This window comes from Hemiscyllium ocellatum, chromosome 16 (genome assembly GCF_020745735.1).
Source record: "Hemiscyllium ocellatum isolate sHemOce1 chromosome 16, sHemOce1.pat.X.cur, whole genome shotgun sequence".
Taxonomy (NCBI): Eukaryota; Metazoa; Chordata; class Chondrichthyes; order Orectolobiformes; family Hemiscylliidae; genus Hemiscyllium; species Hemiscyllium ocellatum.
In genome coordinates, this window is record NC_083416.1 from 78,388,166 (window position 1) to 78,409,249 (window position 21,084).

Below are 21,084 nucleotides of genomic sequence, written 5' to 3' on the forward strand. Positions count from 1 at the left end.
CAGTCTCCCCCCACCCCTCAGTGTGGACTCCCTCCTCAATCTCCCCCCTCCCCCCTCAGTGTGGACCCCCTCCCCCCTCAGTGATGGCACCCTCCTCCATTCCATCCTCCCCCTTCAGTGATTGTATCATCCCCTCCCCCTGCAGCCCAGTGAGTGTCTTCCCCTCCCGACCCTCCAGCAGCTCAATGAATGCCTCTCTTGCTCCCTCCACACCTTCCCTCATTCACTCCTGACTTCTCCCTTCTGCAGGTGCTGCATTTACCAGGAGTTTGCTGACCCACATTCACAGCAGGTAAGGCTGCAGTTATGAACCTTGAAGAAAGACTTGCATTTACTTAGCGCCGCCTATCGCAGCCTCAGGATGGAGCTTCACCACCTTGGAAAGTGTTGTGTCAGAAAACCTGCAGCCAATTTGTGCACAGCAAGCTCCCATAAACAGCACTGCTATAATGCTTTGGAATGTTTCTTCCCAAGTTAGGAATGGGACCCTAAGTAGATTTACAAGTTTGAAATTTCAGTGCGCCAGCCCCTTCCTTGATCTCCCTCATCCTCCCTGACCCCCCATCCCTTCTCAGTTCTCATTAAGGGGTCCCAATAATTTTTAAGCCTCCAAATGTGGTGACAGTGGGGAACAGTTTGGGTAGTACTAGATTAGACAATCGACCAGGTTAAGTGCTCTTGATTGCGATAAGGGCACTGGGGAGACTATCCCTTCTCTTTCTTTCTCTCTCTGTACATAGCAACTCCTTTTGATTCCTGAACATCCAGCCTTGGACTAACCCATACAGTTGTGTGTGTGTGTGTCTGTCTCTCTCTCTCTCTCTCTCTCTCTCTATCTATCCAGCTGATTCTTGGCAATTCTTTGTTGTTCTTTAATGGGATGTGGATAAGGTCAGTGTTTATTGTTCGCCCCTAATTGTCCTTGAACTCTCAGAGTCATTTCAGAGGATAGTTAAGAGTCAGCCATGTCACTGTGGGTCTGGAGTCACATGCAGGCAATGCCAGATAAAGATGGCGGGTTTTCTTTCCTAAAGGATGTTGATGACCCAGATGGGTTTTTACAACAATCGATGTTGTCTCATGGTCGCGATTACTAGATTAAATTCAAATTCCAGGCTTGTGAAATGTAAATTCCACTATCTGCAATCTTTGCCTTTGAATCTGTGTTCCAGAGCATTTTTCTGTGCCTCTGACATTGCCACTACAGCACCATCTTCCTTCCATTTCCTACTCTACACAGCCCACATTTCAGAAGCTCCATTCCCCTTTTTCTCTGCAACCAATTGCAAATTTGAGCACGTCATCGGAGAGTTTCCTATGCAGATCTAAAACAGGAAAGGAATAATCTCTGGATCCTGAGTATTGAGATCTGTCATAAATTGCAGCTTTGCCTTGTCTCTGCTTGTAGATTGCTCGCATCATGCAGCCTTGTTCCTCAGTCCCACATACACAGCAGCCTGCCTGTACCTGCCAAGAACTGGGAGAGGAAGAACCGCGTGGTTTATCCTCCACAGCTGCCAGATGAGCCTCGCAGACCCGTGGTAAGTTGCATCCCGTTGCTGTGCCTGTCCTTAACTGACAATGACCGTTCAGCGTAGAAACAAGCCATTCAGCCTGATCTGTTGATGCTGTTGTTTAGGCCCCACATGAGCTACTGCCCACATTCCTACAATCCCTTTAGTACAGGAACAAGTAGCAAAGAAATGGAAGGTTATCCCATTTCCATGTGTAATGAAATAGGAGGCACTTCCGCTCCAGCCCCTGCTGCACCATTCGAGCTGACTCCATCTGTTTGTGACATCAAACCTGGCTTTCCTCATAACCCTCTGACTCTCTTGTTGGTCAACAATTTTCCTACCTCTCCTAAAAGGGGAAACATCACCCTGTCAAATCCCCTCAGACTCTTGCATGCCTCTATAAGATTGCCTCTTGTAAACTCCAGTGGAAACAGGCCCAGTCTGACTAACCTTTCCTCATAAGACCAAGACTGCACACAGTATTCCAGATATGATCTCACCAGCCCCCTCGGCATCTATAGCAAAACATCCTTACTTTTATGTTCCATTCCCCTTGCATTAAAGGGCAAAAGTCTATTCTCCTTCCTGCGTTCATACAATTCAACCCAACCACCTCCCTGCAGTAATGAGTTAATGTTCCGTGTACTGTGTTATTTTAAGGGCACCACAGCTCAGAATGCTTTCTTCAGCCACAGGCCAGATCTGAAAGGGTTCATGTTCTGATTGTGTTGTTAGCATGTGGGTAAAGTGTGACAGTGTCTGACCCTCTCACAGGCACAGGTCACTGAGGTCCTGGTGACATAGCGGAAGCAGAGTGCTGTGTGGTCCCATTGTCCCAGTCACAGACAAGATAAGGTAGTGCCAAGGGTGAGGATTTGATTATAAATGTTGTTTTATACTTCAACAGGAAGTTTACCATTGCAGGAGACAAATCAAATACAGCAAGGACAAAATGTGGTATCTGGCAAAACTGGTGAGTGTGTTTTATGTTTATTCTGATCATGTACCTGAAGAAAATCCCACATCTGTTGCTGGTTAGTTCAGTCATGCAAGTGGCATAAATGTTAGCGTCTTTCCTGATGATCATGTATCTGGTGTAAATGGTAAGGCCCTGTTTCCTGCACATTGTGTAATGTAATGTGAAAGGTAAGTCAGTGGGAGTTTGGATCCTGCCTGAAATTCAGTGGCTTGAAGTCAGATCTGGTAGAAGGAGAGTGCACTGCCGCTAATCGGAATTCCCCACTCTCCCCATCCTGGGGACAAGGGAAAGTCCCTCCTTCCTGAAGCTGGCCTTGGAGATTTAGACACTTCCCTGCTCTCGCTTCTTAATCATCACGGGCAGTGTCAGTCCTGGGGCACTGAGGGTTGGTATGGACTTGATGGGCCGAATGGCCTGCTTCTACACTGGAGGGATTCTATAATTGTGATGGTGGTCCCTTTAGTGAGGTCATCTTGCTCCTTTTTAAAGGCCCCTGTGCTTATGAATACTTTCACCAAAGAAGAATCTTCAGCACTCGTGTCATTGTTGTAGTAAACCCTGACCTTACAGTGACCCCAGCAGTAAATTGCGTTTTGTCAGCAAACTGAGCCCCAGATGCAGGGAAACAGGTCTGGAGTGAGCACTATGATATTCCTGGCCTTGTTATTGCTGTGAAAGAATATTTCCAGAATCTGCTAAAGTTAGGAAATCATTATCTTTAGTGAAGAAACATCTTACTGTGGGTCCATCTTGACACTGGGCTCAAAGGAGAGCAAGAACATCCCAGGATGTAATGATTATTAGCATCTCACAGACTTAATCCCTTATCGTATAAGGACAAGTCCTGCCAGATCCCCTTTACCACACTCAGACAGTCTCCCAAGATATTCCCAACTAGTCCTATCAGGAACAAACACAAAATGCTGGAGAAACTTGCCAAGTCTGGCAGCACCGGTGGAGAGAGTGAATGATGCAAGTCCGATATAACTCTTTGGAACCGAGTTTCTCCAGTATTCTCTGTCTTTGTTTTAAGATTCCCAGGATCCGCAGTATTTTACCTTTACCACTGTCAGTTCTGTGAGAGGGCTGCTTCCTGTACACGTTTTTGCACATTATCCAACACTTAACCATCCCAAAATAAGGAACTGTAAAATTAGGGAGTGGGGGTCACGTCCCACGTAGGAAAAACAGATTGCTTTGCTCGAGGTCTGGACTGATTCCTCAAAGAATTTTTTTTCTTTTTGCTCCTTCTGTCTTTATTTGGCCAGCATGGATTTTCAAACAGATATATATATATTCAGTTTATGGGTGTTATGAGCAAACCCAAACATTTATTGCCCTTCCCCAGCTGCCCTGGAGAAAGTGATGAAGGGCTTATGCCTAAAAACATCGATTCTCCTGCTCCTCGGATGCTGCCTGACTGGCTGTGCTTTTCCAGCACCATCCTCTTCGACTGGAGAAAGTGATGGTGAGGCAGCATCCTGAACCACTGCAGTTCGTATGGTGTATGGACAGCCACAGTGCTGTTAGGAAAGCAGATCTAGGAGTTTGACCCAGCAAGAGTAAAACAACAGTGAGACCTGTTGCTGTCCCAAGTCAGGATGGTGAGTGGTTTGGAAGGAATGTATGAGTTGTGATTAATACCGTAAAACATGAGAACAGAGCTAAACCATTCAGCCCATCGACTCTGCTCTGTCATTCGATGAGATCATGGCTGGTCTGATCATCTTCAACTCCACTCTCCTGCCTTTTCCCCAAATGATTAAAAATTCCCTTAACAATTCCAAATCTGTCTCTCTCGCCCATGAATATACTAAATCATCCAGCCTCAACAATCCAGTGTGGTGAAGAGTTCCATCGGTTCATTACCCTCTAAGAGAAGGACTTCCTTCTCCTCTCCCTCTTAAGTGTGCAACCCATGGTCCCTTGCTGCCCTTGTCTTTCTCAAAGTTGGGGTTTGGAAGGTGCTGTCCAAGGAGCCTCTGAAAAATGCAGCGGGAGATTGCGGTGACTGTATGAAGGATTTGAACCGTAAGGTTTGTGTTGCAGATCAGAGGAATGACCTTGGACCAAGCGGTTGCCCAGTTGCAGTTCAATGACAAAAAGGGAGCAAAGGTGATGTTGGAGGTAAGAGATTCCGACGGAGAACAGGGCGGTCCAGGCAATTGCTGATACGTACTATTAGGCTTGGAGGGCTAATTTTTAAACACTGACACATAGAAATCATTTGCATTTATGTAGTACCTGTCATGCAAACCACTTTACAGCAAATTAAGTCATTACGGAAGGCAAGTGTTAGGCAATTTACCGACCGCAAGCTTCCAAAAACAGCAACAAAATAAGCAGATTGTTCTGTTTTCGATAAAAACTGACAGAACTGCGAATGCTGTAAATAAAAACCAAAATCAGAAACTGATGGAGAAGCTCAGTGAGTCTGGCAGCATGTGTGAAGAGAAATCAGAGTTAATATTTCGGGTTGAGTTCTGAGGAAAGGTCACCTGACCCGAAGCATTAGTTCTGATTTCTCTCTCCACAGATGCTGCCAGACCTGCTGATTTTGCGTTTGTTGGGATTAGTATTGGTCAGACAGCAGCAAGGTCACCCCCTGCTCTCCTCTGAATAAGTTACGGGATTGTTTATATCTCCGTGCAGCAACAGACAGGCTCTCAGGTTAATATCGCATCCCAAGTCTGTGATTGAGACTTTTAATGAAATAGAAGATTTAGGATCCAGTGCATGACTCTGACGCTTTGAGCCTGTTCTGCCATTTGATAAGATGTGGTTGTGGTCTTATCCCCACTTGCTTGTCTGTCCCCTTATAACCCTTTAGATCTTGTCAATCAAAATCTCTCTAACTCATCCTTCAAACCCTAGACTGACCCAGCCTCCGTGACCTCCTGGAAAGAGAATTCGACATTTTAACGACCCTCTGAGAAAAATATTCTCCTTTCTCCATCTTAAAAGGAAGATCTCTTCTTATTACAGGCCATCTAATTTGCAGGTTGGTTAGCTCAGTTGGCTGGATGGGTAGTTTGTGATGCAGGGTGATGCCAACAAAGTTGGTTAGCTTCCCATGCTGGCTGAGGTCACCATCTTCTCCAAACCCCCCTCACCTGAGACGTAGTGACCCTTGGGTTAAACTGCCTTCACCTAGTTATGTCTATCTCTAACGAGAGAGCAGCCCTGTGGCCTGCTAAGATGATGGTGACTGCTGTACTTAACCTGTGTCCTGCAGTTTCAGACTCCCCACCACAAGAGGGAGCAACCTCACACAATCCACCTCTCCAGTGGAGTCTCGAAGAACCATCAAGTGTTGTCATCGTTGCAGACATTGGTACCATGTTTAACATGTGACTCCAGAAACAGCACCTCCAGCAATGTGGTTCTCCAACAGTATTGCACTCAGAGCATCAGCCAGGACCTTGTCAGAGTTTGGTGTAGGACTTGAAACCTTGGCTTTCTGATGGAGATGTGAACAGGCTGAATTGGAAACTGCCTGAAATGTGCTTTGTGCCTGTCCCACTGGAAGTTGCTAACCCGTTTGGAGTTGTGGTGTGTTTTCTGTTGTATAAGGATAGCAAAGGGCATGGAGTAACATTTGGTGAATAGAATTAGGATGCAGATCAGCCTTGATCTAATTGAATGGTGAACTGGGTTTGAGGGGCTGACTGACCTCCTCCTGGTCTAATGTCTCTTGGAGAGATACCAGTCCCTGACAAATCCACCACATTCTGGTGAGTAGGGTTTGAGGGTAAAAGACGGAAACATGCTTGAAAATAAATGCATTAAAATTCAAAGCACAGTCGTTCCAGTTGTTGGGATTAGTTCTGCATTCAGTTGTGCTAATGCTCACAGAGCATCAGTTCTGGCTTTCTCTGACGTTTTCACATCTGAATCGCAAGGTTGTGAGTTCGAGTCCTGCTCCAGAATGATAAGCACAAAATCTAGGCATCTGCTCGGTAGTACCAAGGCCATCTTTCTCCCCTCTTCAGCAGTCCAGGGGGATTGAGGAGGACTTGTCTCCAGCATTGTTCAATATGCTCAGCATTGGCAGAAAAATCCAGTATGTGATTTGCAGACTCTGCTACATACAGGGCAGGATAGGATTGATGAGTCGTTTACAAGTTTGGGGACATTCTCAGTGCTTCAAGGAGTCTGGTATCCACATTTGAGGTAATACAGAGCATAAGTAACATTTCTTCCTGGTAAACCTTGACCTTAATCTTCGGTTTGAGATTCAACTTGTTCCCTCAGTCATTGAAGACTGGTATGTTGGAGGTGATGGGAGTGCAGTACTGGGAGAGTTCTTATCTGTCAGATGTGACATTAAACTGGAACCCCATCTCTTGATGTTAATGTCAAATGTCCTCTGAAGTAGTAAGAAATTTTCCTGATATTCTGGCCTCACCTAAGATTATATGGTTATTGTCTCATTTTTTTTTAAGATTAGATTACTTACAGTTTGGAAACAGGCCCTTCGGCCCAACAAGTCCACACTGACCTGCTGAAGCGCAACCCACCCATACCCCTACATTTACCCCTTACCTAACACTATGGGCAATTTAGCATGGCCAATTCACCTGACCCGCACATCTTTGTGACTGTGGGAGGAAACCGGAGCACCCGGAGGAAACCCATGCAGACACGGGGAGAACGTGCAAACTCCACACAGTCAGTCGCCTGAGTCGGGAAATGAACCCGGTTCTCAGGCGCTGTGAGACAGCAGTGCTAACCACTGTGCCACCGTGCCGCCCATTAATTGTTTCTGTAAACTCCATCAACCCTACAACCTCTCCAGATTTGTTGTTGTTCTAACTCTGGTATGTTTCCCAGTTCCATTACTGCACCATTGGTGCCAATGTCCTCAGCTATCTGGGCCCAAAACTCTGAAATTCCCTCTCCAAACCTCCACCACTTTCTCTAATATTAAGCTGCTTCTTAAAACCTATCTCATCTAAGCGAGCATTGAGCACTAATATCTCCTGGTGTGACTTGACCTCAGATTCTGTTTGATACCATAAAGGTACAGCATTAAAGGTGAGTTGATGCTGGAGTTTGCTGTGTGCAAATGGTTTGCAGCATTCGTACATTACACCTTTCTAAATGTCAACTGTTAGCTGCTTTGTGGCATCCTGACATTGTGAAAGGGGGTGTGTAATTCAAGTTTATTTATTTGAACACGCTCTCTTTCACTTTCTGCTACCTTGGAGTTGGGAGCGTTAGCCTGTTTATTGTTGTGGTTCAATCTGTGCTTCTGTTCACTGCATCTTTCAGGTTCTGTTGGAAGCTCAAGAGATGGCAGTCAGGAACCACAATCTGGAGTACAGATCGAACCTGTACGTAGGTAAGTGCGGACCTCAGTCATTGTACAGCAGTCTGTTAGTTTCACCGTCACCAGCACTGAATATGCCTTTTAAAATGAGGTGCTTTTTTTTCAGAAGTGTTGTGCAGCTAGTTCTTCTATAACGTGACGATTGCGTTCTTGTGCAACACTGTGTTATAGAGAAACCGCCCTTTAGAGACAGCAGATAAAAGTGTTGGCAATTTAGTCGTGTTTTAGCCAACACACGTTTTAAAAGTTCACACTTTAGAAACAGTGTCCCCAATTCGTCAATCACGATACAACGAATTCACATTAACACGATGCGCATTATAGCAGAACAACCTGTAATTTCAGAAATGTGCCAGCCATTCGTATCCAGAAATCTCCGGCAAACAGAAATGGGATAAGTAACTAAATCATTGGGTTTTTTTCCCGTGGGATGTAGGTGTCACCAGCAAGGCTGAGCTTTGGTTCCCTGTCCCTAATTACCCTTGAACTGAGTGGTTTGCTAGGCCATTTCAGAGGACAGTTAGGAGTCAGCCAACTATGGGTCTGGAGTCGCATATAGTCCAGACTAGGTAAGGATGGCAGATTCCTTTCCCTGAAGGACATCAGTGAACCTGGGTGGGTTTTTAACAACAACCTACAGTTGTCATAGTCACCATCACTGAGGCTATTTTGTCCCAAGTTACATCAGGATATGTTAGTGCCCAAAGCTCGTTGACAGAGGTAGGTTTTAAGCAATAACTTAATATTGGAGAAAGAGGTGAAGAGGTTTGGAGAGGACAATCCTGAATTATTAACTGAATTTCAGTTCTCTCAGCTGCTGTGGTAGAATGTCAGCCCAGAGTTTTAGCCTGGGCCTGGGATTGCTAATCCAGGGACATGATCACTCCACCACCCATGGTGTTCGTTTGAAAAAAATTAAAAGGACAAGTATTTATCTTGCATTTTTGGGATCCACTAGAATCTAAGACTATGTTATAACTGATTAAATAATTTGAAGTGTAGTCAATCCTGTAACACATGGCACCCAAATTGTGCACAGATAGTTCTCACATACACTACTGTGGTAATAGCTGTGTTGAGGGATAAATATTGGCTCAGGATACCAGGATGCTCTTCTTTGGAATCTTAAAAAACAGGAACTCTGATTAGTGCGAAACTGAACGAGTGCTGAACAGTGTGAACTGAAGCTTTCATACTCAAATCCTGTAGTGGGACTTGAACTCTCAACCTCATGCCTCCTACCTGCTGATCCACAGGCTGGCTCCAGAAGTTGGACAGGAGGAGGGGAAGTGTAGGCGTCATTATAGGCGTCAGTTCACTTGCTGTTCCTTCTCTTCCCCACCTGTTTACAGCGGAGTCATTCTCGAGTAAGGGACAGTACCTGAAGCGGATTCGCTACCACGGGCGAGGAATGTTTGGCATCATGGACAGAGTCTACTGCCACTACTTTGTCAAGCTGGTGGAAGGAAGCCCTCCGGTAAAGAAGCCAACAAATGGCTTTGACCAGGCCAAGGAGTACGTGCAGCAGCTGCGCAACAGAACCATCATTCACTCCCTGTAATGGGCCACAGGGGGCTGGACAGGGCACTGTTAGCTGTGGGCTGGCCCACCGCAGCACAGTGCTGTAACCGAGCCTGTAACGGGCCTGGGAGGTGACTGTAAATAAACACCGGTGATTTAGTAAATCAAGTTTGCATTATTTCGAAAACCAAGTCGACCTGTTCTCTGTGAAACCCCAGGGAACAGGGTCAGGATTGCTCAAGGCAGTGTTTACAGCAGACTACAAGGAATAGGAACCTGTTCCACTGTTCACTAAGACCATGGTTGACCCTCAATCCCGAGTCCCTCGATTCCCTGAAAAGAAATCTGAAGCAGTTGAGTATCTGAAACAAAAGCAAGTTGCTGGAGAAACTCAGCAGGTTTGGCAGCATCTAAAAGTGATGCTTATGCTGATATCTGTGGGAGTTGGAGTGGGGGAGGGAAGGAGTAAGCAGATACGTGCAGACAGAACCCCGAGAGAGAGGAGAAGGAATCTTAGGCAGACAAAGGTTAATAGTAAGCCAGGGAAAAAGAAAAGATGATAATGAGGGGATGGAAATGGGTTGGCCGTGTTGAAAGCTACCAGTTTCATGCCAGAATGTGGAGGTGCCAGTGTTGGACTGAGCTGGGCAAAGTCAGGGGACACTAGGTTATCGTCCGGCAGGTTAATTTGAAACCACAAGCTTTCACTGATGAAAGGGCAGCGCTGTATAACCTGGTGTTATGACATCTGACCATGTAATGACCTGTCCTGGAGTTTTAGGCTGAGTAACAGACATGGAAAGAGGTGTTTATGCTCTAATGCTATTGAACTCAAGATTGAACTCCTGAAGACTGTAATGTGTCCAAGTGGGCGATGAGATGTTGTTCTTCCAGCTTACTGTGTGGCTTGCTGGTACGGTGCCGTCTCCTAAATTCCTTGGTGTTGGTGATTACTTCACTTGACGGCCTTGCAGTTTACTCTTTCTCAGGATTGAAAATCTAACTGTGTTGTTTGAAGGGTATGTCACCTTTCAATGATGCTATCTGTAAAATGTTTGTCAGTTAAACCAATGTAAGTGATCTGATTTGTTCTGTTTCTGGTGTATTATACATTAGAGCCACAGAAATAGTTTAGGTGAAGCTGCGACAATGACCAGTGAGTGCAGAAGACAAAGGCTAAGTCTTGATGGTAGACCTTTCCCGATGTAAGAGCACTCCCCTTCTCCAATAAGATTGTGTAACAGACTGATGGTCTACGGTCAGGGATTGATCATTCAAGGTGGAGACAAGGAGGAACTTCTTAACTCAGAGGGTGGTGACTGCTCTGTCACCGAGTATGTTCAGAACCGAAGCCTGATGGTGTTTGTTTGTTCCAGTGCTGTTTTACAGTTCACATGCCATTGTGGCCACGTGCCGTCTTACCTGCATGTTGCGGACTGCGGCTACCAATCGTATTGGTTGTGGCTTCAACACTCTTCCCATATTTCTCCTGCTCTTTCCACCTGCCATGATCGGGTATTGGAAGGACTTCCAAGATGGTAGTCACCCAGTTTGACCCAATTACAACTGACCTCTCCATTGACCATCAAGTTCCTAAGATGGAGCTTCTAGCTTAGAGATGGTGACACTACCATTGACACCAGCTGAGACTAAAGAGTGGAGGGATCCAAAACCAGAGTTGAAATGGAGCTATGTTCAGTGACAATCATACTGAATGATGGAGTAGACATCAGGGTTTGATGGATGACTCATGTTCTGTTTCTGATTGCATGTACTGTGAATAGATCTGAGCACCACATATTGGCCTTGGGGTTGGGGGGTGGTGGGGTGGGGTTTGGGCGGGGGGGGGAGTACAAAATAGGTTTACAAGAATGGTACCTGAACTTCAGAGGTTAGGTTATGAGGAGACATTATACAAATTAGGCCTCTACTCTTCCCAATTTAGAAGGTTATGGGGTGATCTGATCAAAGTATTCAAGATGTTAACAGGAAAAGACAGGGCAGGTAAAGGTAAATGTTTTCCACTGGTTGGAGATCCTAGAACTGCATTAATGACTTGGAGGAAGGAAGCAAGTGTACTGAAGCCAAATTTGCAGTCAACATTAAATGAGTGGGAAGGTAGCTTGTGAGAAGGATACAGTTTACAGAGAGATTACTGGTAGGTAAGTTGTCAAAAAGCTGACAAATGGAACAGATGGTGAGAAAATGTTAAGATATTCTTTTTGGAAGGGACAGTATTATTTAAAGTGAGAAAAACTGCAGGAAGCTGCAACACAAAGGGACTTGGCGGAACCCGTGCACAAAGCACAGAAAACGAGCACAGTGAGGCAGCAGGGAATCGAGAAGGCTCATGGAACATTGGCCCTTATTCCAAGGGATTTCGGCTGTAAGACTGGGGAAGTCTTACTGCGACTGTACAAGGTGCTGGGGAGACCACATCTGGAGCACGGAGCAGTTTTGGTCCCCTTATTTAAGGAAAGATATAATTTCATTCGAAGGCAGTTCACAGAAGATTCACTACAATGGTCCCTGGTATGAACAGATTTCTAATGAGCAAGAACCTAAAACCTCGGGACTCTGCTCACTGTGGTTTAGAAGGATGGCTGGAGGTCTCATTGAAACATCTATAGATTATGAAGGGGCGAGACAGGATCAATGCTGAGAGGATGGTTCCCCTCATGGAAGAGTCTAGGACCAGCCTCAGAATTAAAAGGCACTATGGTCCTCGTTTTGGATTCTCTCACAGGGGGATTCCTCCTTTCTGCATCCACCCAGTTAGATCCTCTCAGGATCTTTCATGTTTCAATTACGTCACCTCTTGACCTTTCTAAATTCCAGAGGATACAGTCTTGTCTCTAGCCTTTCCTCAGAAGGCAATCTGCTTATTCCAGGTATTAGTCCAGTAAACCTTCCGTGATCTCCTTCTGACACATTACCATTTTTCCATAAGTATGGTGACCAGTATTGTGACACAGTGCTTTAGACGCGGTCTCATCAATACCCCATGTTACTAAAGCATGACCTCCCTACTCTTTCATTCAGTCCCTCTCATAACAAAATATAACATTCTATTAGATTTCCTGATGACCTGCTGTACCTGCAGACTAACATTCTGTGATTCATGCACTAGCCTCCCAGATGCTGCATTTTGGGAAAGCAAATCTTAGCAGGACTTATGCACTTAATGGTAAGGTCCTAGGGAATGTTGCTGAACAAAGAGATCTTGGAGTGCAGGTTCATAGCTCCTTGAAAGTGGAGTTACAGGTAGATAGGATAGTGAAGATGGTGTTTGGTATGCTTTCCTTTATTGGTCAGCGTATTGAGTACAGGAGTTGGGAGATCATGTTGCGGCTGTACAGGACATTGGTCAGGCCACTGTTGGAATATTGCGTGCAATTCTGGTCTCCTTCCTGTCAGAAAGATGTTATGAAACTTGAAAGGGCTCAGAAAAGATTTACAAGGATGTTGCCAGGGTTGGAGGATTTGAGCTATAGGGAGAGGCTGAACAGGCTGGGGCTGTTTTCCCTGCAGCATCGGAAGCTGAGGGGTGACCTTATAGAGGTTTACAAAATTATTATGGGCATAGATAGGGTAAATAGGCAAAGTCTTTTCCCTGGGGTGGGGGAGTCCAGAACTAGAGGGCATAGGTTTAGGGTGAGAGGGGAAAGATATAAAAGAGACCTAAGGGGCAACTTCTTCATGCAGAGGGTGGTATGTGTTTGGAATGAGCTGCCAGAGGAAGTGGTGGAGGCTGGTACAATTGCAACATTTAAAAGGCATTTGGATGGGTATATGAATAGGAACGGTTTGGAGGGATATGGGCTGAGTGCTGGCAGATGGTACTAGATTGGGTTGGGATATCTGGTCGGCATGGATGGGTTGGACCGAAGGGTCTGTTTCCATGCTGTACATCTCTATGACTATGACTCTATCTCTCTGCAGCTCAGAGTTCTACAGTCCCTAACGTTTAGATTCCCTGTCAGAGGCTACAGAGAGAACAGGTAAGTTTCCCTTTGTCACAGTGACACAGGATACTGTCTGCACACTTTGGTAAGAGCTGGAACATTGCTGAGGCAGGGGCAGAAACCTGACTTAAAGTAAAATGATGACAGTACCTGAAGAGGAAATGACCATGGTGCGTTCACCTGCTCATGCACCTTTACCAGTTATTGACTGGGTTGAGAAGGGGAGAAGGAGGGAGTGCGTGAGTAGGACAGAACCAAGACATACAAGAGAATTGTCCGAGAAAATTAAAATATCAAAAGCAAATGTCCCTGGGAAGAGTTCTACTGATATCTGTCAGCTGAAATCATTAAGAAAAAGGCCGCTATTCTCACATTCACATTTCGGTTTATTTAATAAACAATGGGCTGTTCACAACATCACTCTCCACCAGTTCCTGTGGTTGAATCATTATGAGGTCTCCACAGTGATGATATCACCTTTGAGAATGCTTTACAATGGCTGCGACTGAGTGAAACACAGAGGCCATCTGTCCTGGCCATGAGGAGGGAACGTGAAGCAGTTCCTGGTTAAACCAGCACTGCCCCTTTAAATTCTGGTGGGAGGAGCCTCGGGCCTGATCACGTGCAGAGGCCCCCACCAAGCCCAGGAGGAGACTCTGCTGCCCTCTGATCATGGACCTGGACTCCACATTCCTGTCTTAGCCTTGAGTCCCTTAAAGGGGGACACAGCAGCTGAGCCGTCGTCTCACTGGGCTAGTCATCCAGAGGCTAATGCTCTCTTTGCATGGTTCAATTCCCATAACAGCGGATAGCAGAGGCAACTTGAAGGGCTGAATGACCTCATTCTGCTGCTGATGTTTAGACTATTGACCTCCTCTTGTCCATGTGTGGAGTGGAGGGGGTGGGGGGAGCAAAGGGAGCTAACTGCCTCGTATATTCCCCCCGTTTCTCCCTTGGATTCTTCCAGCAGTACAGTGCCAGGCATTAGGGAAGAGTCCATGAGAAGCATTTATTGAGAGAACATGCCCTTGACAAGTTGTTGTGAGCCCATCTCCCAGAAATTTGAATCCCTCCAGCATTAACTGCAGCTAAAATTGGAACTCAATGGAATTCAGTTTTCCACACCATTCTGACAACCAGTAACTTTCCAAAGAGGGATTTTCCCATTTGTTACACCACATTTGTTTAAAAAAAATTAAAATGAACGCAACTCACGACTATTTCTATAGTTGTCGAATACCCCAGATCCATTTGTGATTAAAATCATGTCCCGTCCCTCCATGTGGTTCCCCCCCCACCCTCTCCCAATTTCTCAATGAACCAACTCCCATCCCCAGTGTGCCCGCCCACATCCAACACACAACTATTTACCACCTCACCCCCATCTCTGTCTTTACCCCCACTCACATCTCATTGGTTGTACTCCCCACCATGTCCACTCTCCCATCTTCACCTCCCTTCTGCCTAGATACCAGACCCACTGAACCTGCCACACCTATCATCTGATATTCACCCTTCACGCACATAGCCTCACAACTACTTACCCTGTCCCACACACCCCTAACCCGCCACTACCAATATCCCCTCAAACCCACCCACTGAGATTGCTAGTCCCAAGTCCCTGTCCCCTCCCCACCCACCCACATTCCCCCACCCCCACCCCCACCCCTCACTACCCCAACTCACCAAGGCTCCCTTTCTCCTTCCTCACCTCAAGAATCCCCCCAGCTCGTTCAATTCCACCACTCCCCCACCCCATGCAATATGGCTTCCACTTCTTGGGGTCCCCCTCTCTCTCCCTTCCCCCGCTCCACCCAGCACCTCCCTCTGTGTCACTACGGCATTTGCAATACCGAGTGCTTGTGTTTGAAAGTGTCCAGCAGGGCCAGGACGCCACGTTTCAGATTGGAGCCGCTGGTGAACTTGGGGGCGGAGAGGAGGCGCCGAGGTGCAGGACCCACGCTGTCAGTCATCGGGGAAGACAAGTGCTTCTTCAGGCCTGAGGGGGGCGACTGTGAGTGGGTGGCCCTCTTTGATCTCACTGAGGGAGCTGCAGCCACCAAACACTTCTGGTATTGTAGCTGTAAGACAAAAGGACAACAACGAGTCAATTCCTTTGCTGTCACTGGGGTCAAAATCATGGAATTCCCTCCCTAAGGGCATTGTGAGTCAAACTACAGCGGTTCAAGAAGACAGCTCACCCCCACCTTCTGAAGGGGCATTTAGGGACAGGCAATAAATGCTGGCCCAGCCTGCCTTTGTGAGTGAATAAACTGAAAGTAGCCCACCCCCAAACCCTGTACGTTTTGAATGTGTCTGGGGGAACAGGCTGATAAAACTGACAGGTGTCTTGGCTCTTAGCAAACATTGTCTTTCACTGAAACCGGGTCAATACAAACTAGGCATTGGTATGTTATTCGTTTTGGTTCAGTTACCTTGAGAATCATCCACACATATCCCAGTTCCCCATCTGAGGAGTGATGATCCTCAGGTTAAAACACCGATAGTCTCTCTCTCTCTCTCTCTGTCATGGGAGAGCACCCATTTGGTGTTCTGGGACTATGATGACTTATTGTTTACCTTACTCCATGTTTGCATGCATTAGAAGGACTATTGTGAAAACTGGAGCTCATTGGGTAGCTCTTGAAGAGCTGACACAGACACAATGGGCCGAAAGGCCTCCTTCTTTGCTTGAGGGTTCAACCACCCCACAATTCTACGTTTCAGGGCTATGGGGAAAGAGGGATTGAGAATGGCAATAACACATGGAGCTAGTACAGGGGCAGCAGGCTGAGTGGCCTCTTCCTCTGCTGCCCCAGTGCTACAAGAATACTCACCATACAAGCAGCCTGAATGGCCTCAGAGATGTAGCCGGCGTCAGGCTCACACCAGAAAACGTGGCACTCGAAGTTCTGGAGACCTGTGTCCACAATGAGGCCAAAGGTGTGAGGGTCCTTCCCAATGCCCAGGAAGGTCAGGTACCGGAGCCGGCACTGCCAACATGGCTCCCTGCTATCCTGTACAGAACAAGAAAAAACACACCCTGTACCAACTCTGGAATCCACATTGTAAGAGGGGTTGGTAGGACTGGAGAGGGTGCAGAGGGAGATTTACCAGGATGTTGCCTGGGCTGGACAGGTTCGGTTATGAAGAGAGATCGGACAGATTGCGGTTGATTTCCTTACAGTAGAGGAGACTGAGAGAGGACAAGATGGAGAAAATTATGAGGGCAATGGATAGGGAATATACGCCTTTTTTGTATTCACCCGCAGGAGACTGAGAGGGGACATGATGTCGATGTATAAAATTATGTGGGACATAGAGTGGACAGGAAGAAGCATTTCCCTTTTCTAGAGGCACCAATGACTGGGGCATCGATTTAAGGAAAGAGGCAGCAGGTTTACAGGGGATGTGAGGAGATTTGTTCTCACCCAGAGGGTGGAGGGAATCTGAAACTCGCTGCCTCTAAGTGGAGGGGCAGAGGCAGAAATCCTGATCACACTGGAGAAGGATTCAATGTGCTCTTGTGATGCTGAGGCACACTGGGCTATTGGGCAAACGTGAGGCCTCAGATGTTGGAGGTCAGAGTCAAGATTAAGAGTGGTGCTGGAAAAGCACAGCAGGTCAGGCAGCATCCGAGGAGCAGGAAGATCGACGTTTCGGGCAAAAGCCCTTCATTAAGGATGAGCCTTACTTTAATCTTGACACAGGATTATTGGCCAAGAGCTGGGAAATGGGATTAGAATAGTGAGGGGGTTGTTTTTAACTGGTGCCAATTCGATGGGCTGAAGGGCCTTTTTCTATGCTGTTGACCTCTATGTCTCGATGACTAAGGAGGTAAGTAGGAAGGAGTAACTGAAATCTGGGCCAGAGCAGTAGGTTTGAATTACTGTGTTAATAAACAATGTAGATAGATGGAAAGGCAGGAAGGTTTCAGAACAATGGTCCAGAGCATGGGAATCCGACAGCAGATCATTGACACAAAGGTTACATACAGATTAGTGCAGGACATAATGATTCCCTGTGTATTGATCATGAAGAGTGATCCTGCAGAATCGTGGGTGGGTGTGGGGTGAGGGACCAAGCAGACCCTGTGCTCACCTCCCCCTTAGACACGGACAGCGTGGTATCTGTAACCTGGAGGAGAACTGAAGGCCAGTCACATCTGTCCACTGAATCCAACAGACTCTTTATCACTCCGTTCACCAGCTTCATTCCTGAAAGGACACCAACACCCAGACAATGACAAAACAAACTGATAGAAATATACCCTCAGCAGCTCTGGCACATACTGTGGAGAGAAAACAGAGTTAATGTTTGCGGTCCGGGTCACCAGACTGTATATGGTTAAAGTTGAGCGTGGGGTGCTGGAAAAGCACAGCAGGTCAGGAAGCATCCGAGGAACAGGAGAGTCGAGCATAAGCCCTTCTGCTCCTCGGATGATGCCTGACCTGCTGTGCCTTTCCAGGCAACACTCTCAACTCTGAACACCAGGATCTGCAGTCCTCACGTTCTCCTGTATAAGTTTAAACACAGGTTCACAATATAAATGAACTTTCGTAACCTGGGTTTGCATATATGTCTAAGGCACAAAGCTGTAAGATGTGCTAGTCTGTTCGATGGAAGAGAAATTGATAAAATGTCTGAGTTATTTTTCCTTTATTCATTCAAGAGATGAGGGCATTGCTAGCTAGTACAGTATTTAGTGTCCATCCCTAATTGCCCAGAGGCAGTAAAGAGTCAACCACTTTGCTGTGGGTCTGGAGTCACATGTAGACCAGACCAGGTAAGGACAACAGTTTCCTTCCCTAAAAGACATTCGTGACCCAGACAGGTTTCTCTGACAATCAATTTATAATCATCAAATCACTCTAGATATTTATTGAATTCAAATGCCACCATTTGCCATAGCAGCATTTGAACCCAGATCCCCGTGTGGGTTGGCATCCCCTCACCTCTGTGTGCAAATCTTCTTATTAGATTAAGATTGAATGTCAGGTGCTCAAGGTCAATTAAAAATTAATATTGTGTCCTGGTGACTCGTTAATTGCCTTGAATGGATTGTAAAGGAGGGGACTCCATTATCTTCGGTGATCCGCATTACACTCCCCAGCCATTGCATGTAATTTGATTAATTGGAAACACAGTGATTTAGTGATGGTGGATAATGAGTGAAAAGTAATACAGTTGATTGGATGGCGGGATACAAAAAAACCATTCAGTTGTGTGTGGTAACAATTCTGAATATAACAAAAATGAAAATAGGAGGGCTTTGTGATGCAGTGGTAGTGTCCTTACCACTGAGCCAGGAGGGCTGGGTTGTAAATCTCATCAGCTCCAAAGGTGTGGAATTAAATCTCTGAATAGGTTGATTACAAGATATATAAAATCAATCTTCTCTGTGGTTGCTTCTGTGCCCTGGACAGAGACTATGCAGTGTCCATGAGAATGCTAACAGCCTTCCACGACTAGAGGGCACCACAGGGGCTAGAGTGCATCATCTCCCATCAAAAACAACATTTTCATTTACTTTGATAAGTAAATACATCTTTAAACAGCTGGGTTTAAAGCCATTTAGAGTCTTAGAGATGTACAGCATGGAAATACACCCTTCAGTGCAATTTGTCTATCCCAACCAGATATCCTAAATTAATCTAGTCCCATTTGCCAGCACTTGGCCCATATTGCTCTGAACTGTTCCTATTCACACACTCATCTAGATACCTTTTAAATGTTGCAATTTAGGGCTCCTTGGTGTGGTGGTAGTGTTCCTACCTCTGGACTAGGAAGCACTGGGTTCAAGACCGACCTGCCCCTGAGAGGTGTCATAATGTCTCTGTATAGAGTGATTAGAAAATATCTCAACCTGTCTGTCACACCTCACATCAGATTACATAAAACAAGAGATAAAAATATTGTGGGGGTGGGAGCAATGGAAGATAATGGATTTTGAACTCAATTTAAACAAAAATAAAATATGTCAAGCCAAATCTTTGAGGGAGCATGCTCTGTTCAATTACACAATAAAAGCCAAAACATGATTTCCTTCCTTTTCAGAAGAATTCACCATCATTCATGTTGATTGTCACCTCCCTGCTCCCTCCTTCTCCCTCACCTTGGATGCTCTGCATTATCCTTAAGATTAGATTACTTACAGTGTGGAAACAGGCCCTTCGGCCCAACAAGTCCACACCGACCCGCCGAAGCACAACCCACCCATACCCCTACACATACCCCTTACCTAACATTACGGGCAATTTAGCATGGCCAATTCACCTGACCCGCACATCTTTGGATTGTGGGAGGAAACCGGAGCACCCGGAGGAAACCCACGCAGACACGGGGAGAATGTGCAAACTCCACACAGTCAGTCACCTGAGGTGGGAATTGAACCCAGGTCCCTGGCGCTGTGAGGCAGCAGTGCTAACCACTGTGCCACCATGCCACCCACACTATGCCACCGTGCCGCCCACACAATGGAAAATTAATCAATTGGAAAACATGGGCGTTATGCTGGTGTGCTTAATAGAAGGAGAACACCACAGGGAATTTAGTGATTGAAAAAACAAAGTGTTCAGTTGTGTATAAAAACACTTATGGATTTTCAAAAAAATAAGAAAAAAACTTTTTAAAATAATCAGGAGGGTTCTTGTGGTACAGTGGTAATGTTCCTATCTCTGACCCAGGAAGCATAGATTCAAGTCCCACCTGCTCCATCTCGGATCAGGATAATTGAACACAAAAGCAATATGGAAGTGTAACTGTTTCTGTAAAAATAATGAATACTCACATAAAAATACTTCATTCATAAATAATATACATATAAATTAATGAAACACTATGAAAATAAGCAACTTTTTAAATACTTATCGCAAATATACATGAAGAAGATGGTCCAGAATTCACTAGTGTTGTATCTCACAAGATTTCTCCAGTAGTTACATTTTCTCCTCACAATTCAGGTGCTAAAGGGGGCTTGCATCACAATTATCAGAACTATTAATGACCTGGTAACAGCAACGTATCTGAGTTCTCAACAAATGATCAGAACATCAGTGTATTTCCATAATCAACCATATATGTGGAAGTAGCAAGAACTTGGCAAACTGCTGCATGACGGGATACTTGACCAAGGTAAAAAGTATCTTGGCCTTCAGCCTCTCTCTAGTGGAAAAATATTGCTGGAGATAAGGACTGACGTTGTGCAATTATAATTTGATGAAATAGAGGGACTGTATCATAGGTTCGTTAGTGGGGGGGGTTTCTTGAGCTCGTTAGCATCGCTGACCTTGACCAACAAGACGATAGCTGCACTCTGAATTATCTTTATCTTGAATTATTGTGAAGTGCGAAATGTGAGCAAGGTTGTTTGTATCATTGAATAAGTAGAGACTGACTGTTCAGCTCGAGAGAGAGAGAGTGCTGTGAGGCAGCCTCTCCGTCAATTCACAACAAAAAGCTTCTTGAAACATGATTCAGAGTCTCAGCCGAAGCAATTTCCTCGACGATATACTCAGATTGGGAATGACACCAAAGAATGAAGTCAGCTCGAATAGGTACAGAAACAAAAGCAGAAGTTACTGGAGAAGCTCAGCAGGTCTGGCAGCATCTGTGAAGAGAAATCAGAGTTAACGTTTCGGGTCTGGTGACCCTTCCTCAGAAAAGGGTTGCAATATCTCCGACTTACGTTTGTTCTGCTCTATCACCCGGATGCGCTTTGTATGGTATGGTCTGCCTTAATGCACTCAAAACTTTTCACTGTACTGAGGT

General features: G+C 45.8%; 2 protein-coding genes across 2 annotated transcripts in view; one reads left to right on the forward strand and one right to left on the reverse strand.

Moving 5' to 3' along the window:
- The first annotated feature begins 215 nt into the window (after positions 1–215).
- On the forward strand, positions 216–9,513 carry mrpl22 (mitochondrial ribosomal protein L22). The gene is made up of 6 exons (XM_060836953.1): positions 216–292; positions 1,409–1,541; positions 2,425–2,490; positions 4,546–4,623; positions 7,771–7,840; positions 9,181–9,513. Exons 3-6 carry the CDS (start codon positions 2,470–2,472, stop codon positions 9,387–9,389), a joined length of 378 nt encoding a protein of 125 aa, XP_060692936.1. The 5' UTR covers positions 216–292; positions 1,409–1,541; positions 2,425–2,469; the 3' UTR covers positions 9,390–9,513.
- Positions 9,514–15,149: 5,636 nt separating this feature from the next.
- Positions 15,150–21,084, reverse strand: part of apbb3 (amyloid beta (A4) precursor protein-binding, family B, member 3) — a 77,253-nt gene continuing 71,318 nt past the window's right edge. Inside the window, exons 10-12 of the mRNA XM_060836634.1 lie at positions 17,416–17,531; positions 16,152–16,331; positions 15,150–15,395 (exon numbers count right to left, since the gene is read on the reverse strand). Coding sequence (XP_060692617.1) covers positions 15,150–15,395; positions 16,152–16,331; positions 17,416–17,531 — 542 coding nt within the window. The remainder of the gene's footprint in view (positions 15,396–16,151; positions 16,332–17,415; positions 17,532–21,084) is intronic.